General features: G+C 38.9%; 2 protein-coding genes across 3 annotated transcripts in view; both read right to left on the minus strand.

Moving 5' to 3' along the window:
* Window positions 1-89: 89 nt before the first annotated feature.
* On the minus strand, window positions 90-4008 carry LOC127866680 (uncharacterized). Of its 2 annotated transcripts, none has more exons than XM_052407419.1 (3): window positions 3869-4008; window positions 2472-2590; window positions 90-1432 (listed from the first exon to the last, which is right to left on the minus strand). In XM_052407419.1, the coding sequence occupies exons 2-3, from the start codon at window positions 2584-2586 to the stop codon at window positions 255-257; spliced, it is 1293 nt and encodes a 430-aa protein (XP_052263379.1). In that variant the 5' UTR covers window positions 2587-2590; window positions 3869-4008; the 3' UTR covers window positions 90-254. The 2 variants fall into 2 exon arrangements, with proteins under 2 accessions (XP_052263379.1, XP_052263380.1); XM_052407420.1 differs by having other exon boundaries at window positions 2426-2590.
* A 375-nt stretch (window positions 4009-4383) lies between these two features.
* LOC127866677 (COP9 signalosome complex subunit 1-like) overlaps window positions 4384-14157 on the minus strand; it is a 42273-nt gene continuing 32499 nt past the window's right edge. The window contains exons 10-13 of the mRNA XM_052407416.1: window positions 13526-13606; window positions 12754-12891; window positions 6312-6446; window positions 4384-5996 (exon numbers count right to left, since the gene is read on the minus strand). Coding sequence (XP_052263376.1) covers window positions 5922-5996; window positions 6312-6446; window positions 12754-12891; window positions 13526-13606 — 429 coding nt within the window. The 3' untranslated portion in view covers window positions 4384-5921. The remainder of the gene's footprint in view (window positions 5997-6311; window positions 6447-12753; window positions 12892-13525; window positions 13607-14157) is intronic.

Below are 14157 nucleotides of genomic sequence, written 5' to 3' on the forward strand. Positions count from 1 at the left end.
AGACCGAGGTTTATATTATTGTTAGCAAGGAAAGGTGCTGGGGACGAACATACCACTTAATAGTGACGTGCCTCAAACCAGAGCATAAATACGTAAATAATTATTTTAATTGCCTTTGTTTTAAACTTAATATGAATAAATTGTCAACAACACAAATCAGCATTATCGATAACAAAGCAAATGTATTTTACATAAAAAATCCAATTAATAGCTTTGGTATGTAGTGATAAAAGAACATATGTAGTATTGTGTATCTAATCATCTACATCGCCATATTCCTCGCGGATGTAAGTCCCGTCGACTTCCACCCACGACTTCCAGCAATGCTTAGAACAGCATCTTTGTTTGTCTTCGTCTGCCTTTTTAAAAGTGAGGTACTTCAACAGGTCAATCCGCAGAACTTCACTCAGTTCAAAGGGATCACCGCGTCTCTTAATCGGTGTGATTTTGCATTTCCTTTTCTTCTGTCTGAGTTTCTGGTAATCTTTCCACATATTTTTCAGCGTCCGTTTAGCCGACTCGGAGTGAGTCGTTGTAGAAAAGAAGCTATCGCCGAACCTCGAGCATTTGGCTGTCTTGTATTCCTTCCATAACTGTTCCATTGACATGTTAAATATCATTTTCTTTTCTGCGACAGTTTTATTAACCAGAGTGTATGCTTTGTTTTTAATAAGTGAACGCTTAGCTTGATACGTGAGCTTTACAATTCTCTTGCGTTTCTCGGTTTTGTTCTTTGGTATAAGTATTTTTGAGCTTTTTGTTCTTCTGCATGATACATGTATACATTTTCTTCTAATTATTGGTCTCTTAGTTTTATGTATGTTGCCATGGTGACCGTCGCCTTGCGCATGTAACGAGTATCTTCTTTCACGTGGTTTTCCACGCCTCTTTGTCAGATGCCGAGGTTTTCGTAAAGATATCTTTTTAGAAACCATTTGCCCCTTCTTTACCAGCCGTTTAGCGTTTAGGAGAGCTGTGTCCGACATACACTTTCGTGTCCCTTGTTTTTTCCTTGTGTATTTTGCCGATGGTCCATAATTGTTGTTTCGGTCAAGTGGTTCACAAGGTATTCCAGTGTCGGCATATTTAACATCAGTGTTTACACCCTCCACATCGGTTTCATAAACCGTCACTTTCAATGCCTGTAGACCTGTCTCAGTCAGATGCCCAATCTCGTCCTCAACTTCATGCGTTTCTTTAGTTATGTGCACTGTTTGGGCGTCAAATTCCGCCGATGTTGTAAAAAAGCTCGTCCTCGAGAACGGCAGAGGGCTGTACCTTCGTCGTTTGGATGTTTTCTTTTTCTCCGTGACATCATCTGGCACATCAAACCTAACGCTTTGGTTGGACTTTCGTTTTCGTTTGCAATTGTTATTCTGTCGTTTCGAAGGAAGTTCCAGTGTGTCCAGTTGACTTACCAAGTTAACGAAGTCTTAAAATAAAAAGTACAGGAAACCACAGTAAGGGACAGCGACCGTGTGTTACGTAATAAGCGTTACTGGTAGATGAAAATGAAAAGCCGACATTTGCGATTTTTCATTGTTGAAAACAACCGTTCATAGCGAATTAAAATTATTTAGTATATATGCCTTCGACAAAATTGCAGTTACAACGAGACTTTACAGAGCCTCGGGAAAAGGGCTAAATGTACATGCGTAAACTGTCTTTCCACTTTTATGGTATTTTCCAGTTTGGGCGAAAATATCAGTTTAGGATGAAAGTGTCGTCTATGACAAGCATATGCGGACTGTACTGTCTAATCTGGGAGGACACTTTATGCACATGCATTACGCCCAGTTTTACCAGAAAATATATATTATTTAAAGTACACCGTGATAAGGAACAGAGACCATGCATTACGCTATTTATGTGCATGAACATGAATAACCGCGTTACAAATTCTTAATCTGTCACATTCAAAGATACGGATTATACCCGTACAATCAAATAATTCAGGTATTGTTATACACATGGATAGCGCTTTGTTTATCAAGTCTCACGATTAACGAGGCAATCACCCTCAAGTAGATATCACAGTTTCCTTAAAAAGAAACATTAATTAATCTGATTTCCTAATATGTGGTATTTTTGATTTGTTACATACAACCATTTTTATTGAATGTAGTGTACAGTTATAAAACAAAATTGCATTAATTAATAGCGAGGCTGTACAGAGCTTCGTACTATGACAAATGTACTTAAAGCATGTGCGTAAAGTGTCGAGCCAAATTACGTTTTGAAGTGCGCAAAGGCTAATCTGGGACGAATCTTTCCGCAGTATTTTATTTTTTATTCAAAGGAAGTCTATTCTTACATAAACAAATCCAGTTAAGTCGGAAAGTGACTTAATTCCCTATTTAGCCTGTGCGGACTGCAAGGCTTATATGTTACGACACTTTACGCACATGCACCAGTCACAGATTACCCATAACTAGGCTGAATGACTCGAAGTGGCTACCAATGATACGCACCGATATCAGAGGGCGGCGTGTGTGAGCAGGAGGGCGTGGCCGAGGCGCTGTACCGCCGAGGGGGTCGGGATGCGGGGGATAGGGGCACCGCCTTCTCACCGCCCGGTAGACTCATGGCACTGCAATAGGAGACATGAATATCGACAATCAGGTGAATTTGGCGAACACAATTTGAGCGTCATATGTAGTCATAAGGCGTTAAAAGTGGTTTGTTTCCACTGACCCGCCCGGCATGATTTTTGTGCCCAACCCAAAACATTCTTGTTGGTATTCCCGTTTAAGGTTTCGATTATTTTTGGATTATTTTAGATAACGATTTTGAAGATTTCTGCAAGTCAGTGCAATGTCGTATCTTATTGAGAACCGGAAAATGTAAACCATAACAAGTTTGGCTTATCTAGAGTCTCGGATTACCTATTAGGCAGAGTAGGCAACTGCCCATGGGCCCCGCGACTTTTAAGAGCCAATGGGACCGTGAATTAACAGACTACAGTGATTTCTTTCTTAAATTCTTGATCTAGTAATTGCAATTTCGTGATTGAGTTACAGTATTATAAAATTATTTTATACTTATAAAATTTAAAGGACACTGTCTATGTTGTGTGTTGACAGCGTTGGCACTGGTATGCTTATTTAAACGACCGGACACTGGCGTTTTTGTAGACACCAGACCGACTAGGAGCTGGATGGGATGGGCCTCAAGTTTCACCGCGTGTGGGCCTCCACGAAGCTTATCCGGCACTGCCTATCTAAAAACCTTAATGTCTGGCGATGCTTTGGAAACACGTGACTTTTATTTTGCATAATGGCTTTTTATACTGATTGAGGAAATCATCTTACATCATAATTTTTACCATTGGGCGGGAAATGGTCCTGGTTGTGTGTGCGCAAGTTTATAACGATGCCCACGGTATTTGATGCGGGCCCCAAATGTTTCACCGCGTTTGGGCGTCAACGATGCCGATTCGGCACTGCCTATCTACAAACCTTAATGTCTGGAGATGCTTTGGAAAAAAGATACTTATTTTGCATAATTGATTTTTTTACTACATGAGGAAATTATCTTACTTGAATTACATCACCATTTTTACCATTGGGCGGGGAATGGTCGTGTTTGTGTGTGTGTGCAAGTTTATATACGATGTCCTCGGTGTTTGATGCTCTTAGCACATACGGTACATGCGAATAATGAGTACAGTTGTATTTTAGATATCCAGCACTTTTTGCAAAGTACATGTGCTAGGAAAATATGCTGAGCATAATGAGTTATTAATTGCAAATACTGCAGTAGTCTTATTCGAAGATAAAAATGAGTTATGTGGCTGAGTATTTATCAAAAAAGTAGTGTTCATTACCGTAACGTCAATATATGTATTGCATTGAACGCACTTTATTACCTTTTCTGTCGACATAAATCCACTTGGGATTTTTTTAATTTATTTTCGGAGACGACTGAACCGAGTTCCTCGTGGAGACTGTTCTCTTATGTGGGTAGGCAACGACGTGATTTTTGACGTCAGTAATTAACGTTCATACAATGACGTAATTGCATCAAAGAATGACAGTTTGACGTCATTTTTGGACTCTTATTACGCTATTAACTTACATTCGACCAGCACAAGTATGGCATTCTGGTTGCAGATGGTTATTAATAAGCTTTGTTTATGTAAGATTACATTTTCAGTCTTGTATTTCTGATTAATTTCTATGTATTTTATTAAAAAACCGGGTATTTGTCAAGCATATATTTTGTTTCGTAGTCCACAAAATTAGACATAGATGTAGAGACGGATAATGCCACCGATATGACCCGCCTTCTTTAAAGAGGGGCATAATAAAAACATGAGTACTAAATGATTTCTAAATCCAATTTAACATCAAATGTGGATAAAGACAGTGAGCAACTCAGGAGTGTGAGCAGTACATTTTTAATCATTTTCTTGCATCATAAAAATATAAATGAATGCATGTACACACCAACTAGTGTAACATCCCTCAAACATTTCATAACCATACAAACAAGAATTACAGAAGATAATATATATCGCATATAGTTTTGTTGTGTAAGTTATTAACTAGCAAATAAGAGCTGAACATTGAGAAACCACTTTCATAGTCTTTGAGAAACAGCTTTATGGAAGTAAGAAAGTGATTTTTTATTATGAATTTTATAAATAAAAAAAATATTATATAGGAATTACAAAAATTCAAGGATGTTTCTTAAGCTTACACCAGGCTTTGAACCAACCCATGCGCTTAAGGAAAAAAGTGCTTAATGCATGTGCGTAACCTTTTGTCACAAATTAGACTATGCAGTTTTCACAGGCTAATCAGCAATGATATTTTCCCCCTTCTTCAAATGAAAAATTCAATAACTGTGGAGTGTCGTCCCTGATTAGCCTTTGCAGACTGCTTTAGTTAATCTGGAATGACCATTTACACACATGCATTAAACCTGGATTTCTCAGTGTGCGGTTCATTTACCCCATTATGAATTGACTGTTAAAGGAACATGAGAGAGTAGCTCAAGAAAGTGTGGTTCATTTACCCCATTATGGATCGACTGTTAAGGGAACATGACAGAGTAGCTCAATAAAGTGTGGCTTAGGCATAACGTAAGTAACATAAACAGACAACAACTTATTTCACCAAAATCCTTTTGTCACTGACTTAATTGACATGAAGCAAGAAATTAAATACTTGGATCTCCAATTAGATATACAGCTCATCAATGGGCAGAGATTTTTAGAAAAAATATTTAAAAACAGATGTGCAAACACATTGCTGATAACACATATGGTACATTAACGACTCGGGTATGTACACAGTAATGTGTCTGTTAATCTGAAGCCATGATACATGGAGAAATGCATACACACTGGCTTGTTGCTGGACAATTGCCCTAAATCAGTTTCAGCATACTGCAATCTTAATGATATTATAAGGTATATTATGTTTATATTTGTCAAACCTTCATCACCATTGACAACACAACCTCATGCAAAGTTATCACTGAATGTTCAATAGCACGTTTTACTTTTCATATCACATGTGATGCACAAAAATCCAAGAATAAAACAAATGAGCCTCGTTCTGGGAAAACTATGCTTAATGCATTTGCGTAAAGTGTTATAACAGATTAGCCTGTGAAGTTTGCACAGACCAATCAGGGAAGACACCTTTCACTTAAACAGGATTTCATTTAGAAGAAACTTCCTTTTATGGAAAAACTTTTATAAAAGCAGAAAGTGATATCCCTGATTAGCCTGTGCAGAATGCACAGGCTAATCTGCAATGGCACTTTGTGCAAATACATTAAGCATCTCAAGAACGATATTCACATGTTCCAATATTTTCCCCTACAGCAGTGGCTGGGGTAAAGATGTCTGCTGGAGTTGTGTGGACTGCAGGGTAGATGTGAAAGACAAGTCCTTGTTTGACAGGGTCCACTCAGTTCCGGGCTGAGGAGGCGTTGCCCGGGGCGATTGACATCTCCACACCCTGACCACCCTCACGAGGCGGGCTCTTGAAACAGACCATGGAGATGAATGAAAACGTTTAACTTATTGATGTTTATCAATCAATAAACAATGGTTTACAATACTAATGAGTAGGAAACCAGAGTAAAATAAGGGGTTCTTTTTAGTAAAAAAGAAAAGAAAAAGACATTTAATCTTTTGTCAAATAACACAAGTTGGCCTGGACAACACTGGAGCTACACAAGTTGGCCTGGACAACACTGGAGCTACACAAGTTGGCCTGGACAACACTGGAGCTACACAAGTTGGCCTGGACAACACTGGAGCTACACAAGTTGGCCTGGACAACACTGGAGCTGACCTTGACATTGATCTGGTTTTTCAGGACGGCTGATCGTAGAATAAGGGCCTTCGTACGTCGCTGGTAGTCGTATCCCATCAGTAAAGACTTCTCAAATGTCGTACTTCGCTGGTCAGTGTCCTTTGCATACAGAATCTGAACAAGCACATGAAAATAGTTAATTATTTTTTATCTCAACAGAAACTTACTTTTATATTTAATAAATATTTTTTCCAAATACATCAGAGATTTCAATAGATTAGAAAACCAGGAGTCAAATACCTCATGCTTGAAATTTTCAGGGGTAAAAATACTGAAGTCAATTATTTGGTTTTGCATATATGTTAAATGGTCTGCAATTGTTCTTTCGCGTAATTTGAAGTGAAATATATTGCAAAACAGAAATTATATGATAATATAAAATATTGTGGAGTATGCTTCTTAGTTGGATTTGCGTCAAAATGATGCAAGACAGATTATTTAAAGGAGTCAAAAATTATTTGAAGGAGTCAAGAATTATTTGAAGGAGTCAAGACAAATTATTTGAAGGAGTCAAGGCAGATTATTTGCAGGAGTCAAGAAAATTTTTTGGAAGGAGTCAAGACAAATTATTTGCAGGAGTCATGGCAGATTATTTGCAGAAGTCAATGCAGAGTATTTGAGGGAGTCAAGGCAGATTAATGGCAGAAGTCAATGCAATTATTTGCAGGAGTCAAGGCAGATTAATGGCAGAAGTCAAGGAAGATTATTTGCAGGAGTCAAGGCAGATTAATGGCAGAAGTCAAGGCAGATTATTTGCAGGAGTCATGGCAGATTATTTGAAGGAGTCAATGCAGATTATTTGCAGGTGTCAAGGCAGATTATTTGGAGGAGTCAAGGCAGATTATTTGAGGGAGTCAAGGCAGATTAATGGCAGAAGTCAAGGAAGTTTATTTGCAGGAGTCAAGGCAGATTATTTGCAGGAGTCAAGGCAGATTATTTGCAGGAGTCAAGGCAGATGATTTGCAGGAGTCAAGGCAGAGTATTTGCAGGAGTCAATGCACATTATTTTCAGAAGTCAAGGAAGATTATTTGAAGAAGTCAAGGCAGATTCTTGGTAGGAGTCAAGGCAGATTATTTGCAGGAGTCAAGACAAATCTTTTGAAGGAGTCAAGACAAATTATTTGCAGGAGTCATGGCAGATTATTTTCAGAAATCAATGCAGATTATTTGCAGGAGTCAAGGCAGATTATTTGGAGGAGTCAAGGCAGATTATTTGAGGGAGTCAAGGCAGATTAATGGCAGATGTCAAGGCAGATTATTTGCAGGAGTCAAGGCAGATTATTTGCAGGAGTCAATGCAGATGATTTGCAGGAGTCAAGGCAGAGTATTTGCAGGAGTCAAGGCACATTAATTTCAGAAGTCAAGGAAGATTATTTGAAGAAGTCAAGGCAGATTCTTCGCAGGAGTCAAGGCAGATTATTTGCAGGAGTAAAGGCAGATTATTTCAGAAGACAAGGCAGATTATTTGCAGGAGTCAAGGCAGATTATTTTAGAAGTCAAGGCAGATTATTTGCAGGAGTCAAGGCAGATTATTTGCAGGAGTCAAGGCAGATTACTTTAGAAGTCAAGGCAGATTATTTGCAGGAGTCAAGGCAGATTATTTGCAGGAGTCAAGGCAGATTATTTGCAGGAGTCATGGCAGATTATTTGCAGGAGTCAAGGCAGACTATTTCAGAAGTCAAGGCAGATTATTTGCAGGAGTCAAGGCAGATTATTTCAAAAGTCAAGGCAGATTATTTGCAGGAGTCAAGGCAGATTATTTGCAGGAGTCAAGGCAGATTATTTGCAGAAGTCAAGGCAGATTATTTGCAGGAGTCAAGGCAGATTATTTAAAGGAGTCAATGCAGATTATTTGAAGGAGTCAAGGCAGATTATTTGCAGGAGTCATGGCAGATTATTTGCAGGAGTCAAGGCAGATTATTTGCAGGAGTCAAGGCAGATTATTTGAAGGAGTCAAGGCAGATTATTTGAAGGAGTCAAGGCAGATTATTTGCAGGAGTCAATGCAGATTATTTCAATGGTCAAGGCAGATTATTTGCAGGAGTCAAGGCAGATTATTTCAGAAGTCAAGGCAGATTATTTGCAGGAGTCAAGGCAGATTATTTCAGAAGTCAAGGCAGATTATTGCAGGAGTCAAGGCAGATTATTTCAGAAGTCAAGGCAGATTATTTGCAGGAGTCAAGGCAGATTATTATTATTTGCAGGAGTCAAGGCAGATTATTTGCAGGAGTCATGGCAGATTATTTGCAGGAGTCAAGGCAGATTATTTGGAGGAGTCAAGGCAGATTATTTGCAGGTGTCAAGGCAGATTATTTGGAGGAGTCAAGGCAGATTATTTGAGGGAGTCAAGGCAGATAAATGGCAGAAGTCAAGGAAGTTTATTTGCAGGAGTCAAGGCAGATTATTTGCAGGAGTCAAGGCAGATTATTTGCAGGAGTCAAGGCAGATGATTTGCAGGAGTCAAGGCAGATTATTTGCAGGAGTCAAGGCAGATTATTTGCAGGAGTCAAGGCAGATGATTTGCAGGAGTCAAGGCAGAGTATTTGCAGGAGTCAATGCACATTATTTTCAGAAGTCAAGGAAGATTATTTGAAGAAGTCAAGGCAGATTCTTCGTAGGAGTCAAGGCAGATTATTTGCAGGAGTCAAGACAAATTTTTTGAAGGAGTCAAGACAAATTATTTGCAGGAGTCATGGCAGATTATTTGCAGAAATCAATGCAGATTATTTGCAGGAGTCAAGGCAGATTATTTGGAGGAGTCAAGGCAGATTATTTGACGGAGTCAAGGCAGATTAATGGCAGATGTCAAGGCAGATTATTTGCAGGAGTCAAGGCAGATTATTTGCAGGAGTCAAGGCAGATGATTTGCAGGAGTCAAGGCAGAGTATTTGCAGGAGTCAAGGCACATTATTTTCAGAAGTCAAGGAAGATTATTTGAAGAAGTCAAGGCAGATTCTTCGCAGGAGTCAAGGCAGATTATTTGCAGGAGTAAAGGCAGATAATTTCAGAAGTCAAGGCAGATTATTTGCAGGAGTCAAGGCAGATTATTTAAGAAGTCAAGGCAGATTATTTGCAGGAGTCAAGGCAGATTATTTGCAGGAGTCAAGGCAGATTATTTGCAGGAGTCAAGGCAGATTATTTGCAGGAGTCAAGGCAGATTATTTGCAGGAGTCAAGGCAGATTATTTGCAGGAGTCAAGGCAGATTATTTGCAGAAGTCAAGGCAGATTATTTCAGAAGTCAAGGCAGATTATTTGCAGGAGTCAAGGCAGATTATTTGAAGGAGTCAAGGCAGATTATTTGCAGGAGTCATGGCAGATTATTTGCAGGAGTCAAGGCAGATTATTTGCAGGAGTCAAGGCAGATTATTTGAAGGAGTCAAGGCAGATTATTTGAAGGAGTCAAGGCAGATTATTTGCAGGAGTCAAGGCAGATTATTTCAATGGTCAAGGCAGATTATTTGCAGGAGTCAAGGCAGATTATTTCAGAAGTCAAGGCAGATTATTTGCAGGAGTCAAGGCAGATTATTTCAGAAGTCAAGGCAGATTATTGCAGGAGTCAAGGCAGATTATTTCAGAAGTCAAGGCAGATTATTTGCAGGAGTCAAGGCAGATTATTATTATTTGCAGGAGTCAAGGCAGATTATTTGCAGGAGTCATGGCAGATTATTTGCATGAGTCAAGGCAGATTATTTGCAGGAGTCAAGGCAGATTATTTGAGGGAGTCAAGGCAGATTATTTGCAGGAGTCAAGGCAGAGCTCCAGATAAGGTTTTGTGAAATTCTTAAATTACTACCAGATTTTCAAAAAGAATTCTTAACTCTGAAATTTTATTCTTAACTTTACTACTAAGTTTTGGAAAATAATTCTTATTTTTTCTAAATGACCTAAAAATATTCATAATGGTTATTTCCATGCAAAAAAAAATCAAAATAAACATACTAGCAACTTTATTTATACGAGTTCAACAGCGTCTTTTCAGTATTATACAATTTTATTTTTCAAATACCTTCACATGCCCAAACTGTGCTCAGATTGCATGCCTTAGATGAATTTTTACATATTTCACAATTAAAACGGGTCTCCCCTTCAATATTTTCAACGATTAGCCACGGGACTTGTCCCTTCCACACGTTCAATGTTTTTTTTTGTGTTTAAGTTTGGACCAGTCGTGTCGCGTTTTTGTTTAGCTTTTCCGACTGTGTTGGCTGCTGAACATACAACATCGTATAAGATCTTTTCTATATTGTCTTTCTAAATATTTTACTTCGGCTCTCTTTGCGTACAATATGTTAAAAGCCTGTTTTTGGACGCTTTGCAGTTTTTTAGGACGTTCTCTGGGCGCCGCCTTTGTTTTTTGACAGATAGACTGTATATGCCGCTTTTATTGAAAAAAATGCGCTTTGTTAAACAAACCCGATAACCATTCTATATAAGCACCGCAAAGATCTTCAATACGCGAAAATAACTCAATAAAAATCGATACGAACCGATGTAAAAATAATATTCCTAACTTGATTTTGTAATTCTTAATGGTACGACAAGATTTTAAAATAAATACGTAACGGACTTGAAAATAATTCGTAATTACGAAAATATGACCCTTATCTGGAGCTCTGAGTCAAGGCAGATTATTTGAAGGAGTCAAGGCAGATTATTTGCAGGAGTCAACGCAGATTATTTGCAGGAGTCAAGGCAGATTATTTGCAGGAGTCAAGGCAAATTATTTGAAGGAGTCAAGGCAGATTATTTGCAGGAGTCAAGGCAGATTATTTGCAGGAGTCAAGGCAGATTATTTGCAGGAGTCAAGGCAGATTATTTGCAGGAGTCAAGGCAGATTATTTGCAGAACACTAAAGTGAGCAAATTTCAAAATGCTATCATAAAAAGCAGGAGTCAGTTTCATGTAAAATCCTTGTATATGTGCATATAATGAACAAATAAACAAGGCAATCACAAACAATATTCCTTCCATACCAGGGCTTTTTAACAAAACCGGGAACAACTTGATAGCAAACACAAACATTCGGATGCAGATAGGCTCGGGAAAAAACTGCATAATGTTTTGGACATGTTACTTGTGGTTGTGACCCATACTACTCCTTAGCTAGAGAAGGTATTTAGAAGTGATGCAACAGGTTAAACCAGTTAAAGTGCCAAGTGATATTTTACCAGATCACCATTGTGAAAAATGGTAAAAATAAAAAAGCGAATTTTTATTGACTGAATAATACAGACCTTGCTATGTGAGTCTTTACAGGCCTACTGACCTTGTTATGTGAGTCTTTACGGGCCTTCTGACCTTGCCATAAGAGTCTATACGGGCCTACTGACCTTGTTATGTGAGTCTATACGGGCCTTCTGACCTTGCCATAAGAGTCTATACGGGCCTACTGACCTTGTTATGTGAGTCTATACGGGCCTTCTGACCTTGCCATAAGAGTCTATACGGGCCTACTGACCTTGTTATGTGAGTCTATACGGGCCTTCTGACCTTGCCATAAGAGTCTATACGGGCCTACTGACCTTGTTATGTGAGTCTATACGGGCCTACTGACCTTGCTATAAGTCTATACGGGCCTACTGACCTTGCTATGTGAGTCTATACGGGCCTACTGACCTTGTTATGTGAGTCTATACGGGCCTACTGACCTTGCTATGTGAGTCTATACGGGCCTACTGACCTTGCTATGTGAGTATATACGGGCCTATAGACCTTGCTATGTGAGTCTATACGGGCCTACTGACCTTGCTATGTGAGTATATACGGGCCTATAGACCTTGCTATGAGAGTCTATAAGGGCATACAAACCTTGCTATGTGAGTCTATACGGGCCTACTGACCTTGTTCTGTGAGTCTATATGGGCGTACTGACCTTGCTATGTGAGTCTATACGGACCTACTGACCTTGCTATGTGAGTCTATACGGGCCTACTGACCTTGCTATGTGAGTATATACGGGCCTATAGACCTTGCTATGAGAGTCTATACGGGCCTACCCAACTTTGCTATGCGAGTCTATACAGGCCTACTGACCTTGCTATGTGAGTCTATACGGGCCTACTGACCTTGCTATGTGAGTCTATACGGGCCTACTGACCTTGCTATGTGAGTCTATACAGGCCTACTGACCTTGCTATGTGAGTCTATACACGCCTACCCAACTTTGCTATGTGAGTCTATACAGGCCTACTGACCTTGCTATGTGAGTCTATACGGGCCTACTGACCTTGCTATGTGAGTCTATACACGCCTACCCAACTTTGCTATGTGAGTCTATACGGGCCTACTGACCTTGCTATGTGAGTCTATACGGGCCTACTGACCTTGCTATGTGAGTCTATACAGGCCTACTGACCTTGCTATGTGAGTCTATACACGCCTACCCAACTTTGCTATGCGAGTCTATACGGGCCTACTGACCTTGCTATGTGAGTCTATACGGGCCTTGATCTGCCCATCCAGTATCAGCTGCATGAGCTCGTCCTCCAGAGCAAACACTGTTGTATTGAACGAGGCGGCCATCTTGGCCATGTCTGCAGACAGGTATGGGCTAAAGTACTGCAAATAGACAACACAACTGTACTGGCACTGGACACAAGCTTAAGTACTGCAAATAGCAACACAACTGTACTGGCACTGGACATAAGCTAAAGTACTGCAAATAGCAACACAATTCTACTGGCAAAGACATGTGCTAAAGTACTGCAATCAGCAAATGAACTGTTATACTGCCAGGGAATATGGGACCAAAATACTTTCAAACAGCAATGTGACAGTATTCTGGCATGGAAAACAGTCTCAAGAACTGCATGCTGGTATTTTTTGTTAAAAAAAAGGTCTCTCATTAGGAAAAATGCAGTTTAGGCCAAACAGTGTTGTCCCTGATAAGCCTGTGCCAACACTTTATGCACATGAATTGAGCCCAGTTTTCCCAGATCGATGCTCAATATATCTGATGATACAAGAACATCAAAATATCACCTTTTGCATGAAGCAACAAAATGACAGTAACTTCTATACAACTTTTCAGTGATTATCCAATTTCCCTATGTTCAGCAGTTCCATGTCAAACTGTTAATGAACACCCTGCATTAAAAAACAAAACATATACAATTTATATATAATTTGAAAGACAATAAAGGCTAAACAAATTTTAATAGCACAAAGCAACTTGTAAACCATGTTTATTTACCTGGCATAAGGCTCTATTCCGTATCTGGGAGTATAGTGTATTAACATGTGGAACTAGGTACATATCTAAAAATAAATTGTCCTGAAACAGAATATGAAATATATTTAGTTAAAAGTACTGAACAAAATATTTAAACATTTTATAATTAATAGGTAGCTTTTCTTCTCAAAGTACTGTAACACCAATATAATTTTTCAGACACATTTTTCGTTTTTTTTGTCCTATCAACCACACAATAAATTGTTCAACAAACATTAAAGTTAAAACTCTAAACATCTGACTTAACAGTAAATTCACAAATATTAGATTATATGAATATGCCTGCTTTTCCGCATTCAAGGACTTTCATCTTAACCAAAATAAATAAATCCACAGTATATAGGTTACTTTTAAAACTGATGCTACAGAATTGTGTTCTGACAACAAATAGACTATGACTCAACTCAAACAAGGAAGCATACTACATTGTAGTGTACAGTCTGACATTAATCTCTCTACATACTACATTGTAGTGTACAGTCTGACATTAATGTCTCTACATACTACATTGTAGTGTACAGTCTGACATTAATCTCTCTACATACTACATTGTAGTGTACAGTCTGACATTAATCTCTCTACATACTACATTG

This window comes from Dreissena polymorpha, chromosome 2 (assembly GCF_020536995.1).
Source record: "Dreissena polymorpha isolate Duluth1 chromosome 2, UMN_Dpol_1.0, whole genome shotgun sequence".
Taxonomy (NCBI): domain Eukaryota; kingdom Metazoa; phylum Mollusca; class Bivalvia; order Myida; family Dreissenidae; genus Dreissena; species Dreissena polymorpha.

What these genes read in the sequence shown, in the direction of transcription:
- LOC127866680 (XM_052407419.1), bottom strand. Translation starts at nt 2,586, where the DNA reads ATGAGTCTACCGGGCGGTGAGAAGGCGGTGCCCCTATCCCCCGCATCC. An exon ending in CACGCCGCCCTCTGATATCG is followed by an intron (nt 1,433 to 2,471) that starts GTGCGTATCATT and finishes TTTTATTTTAAG; the next exon opens with ACTTCGTTAACTTGGTAAGT.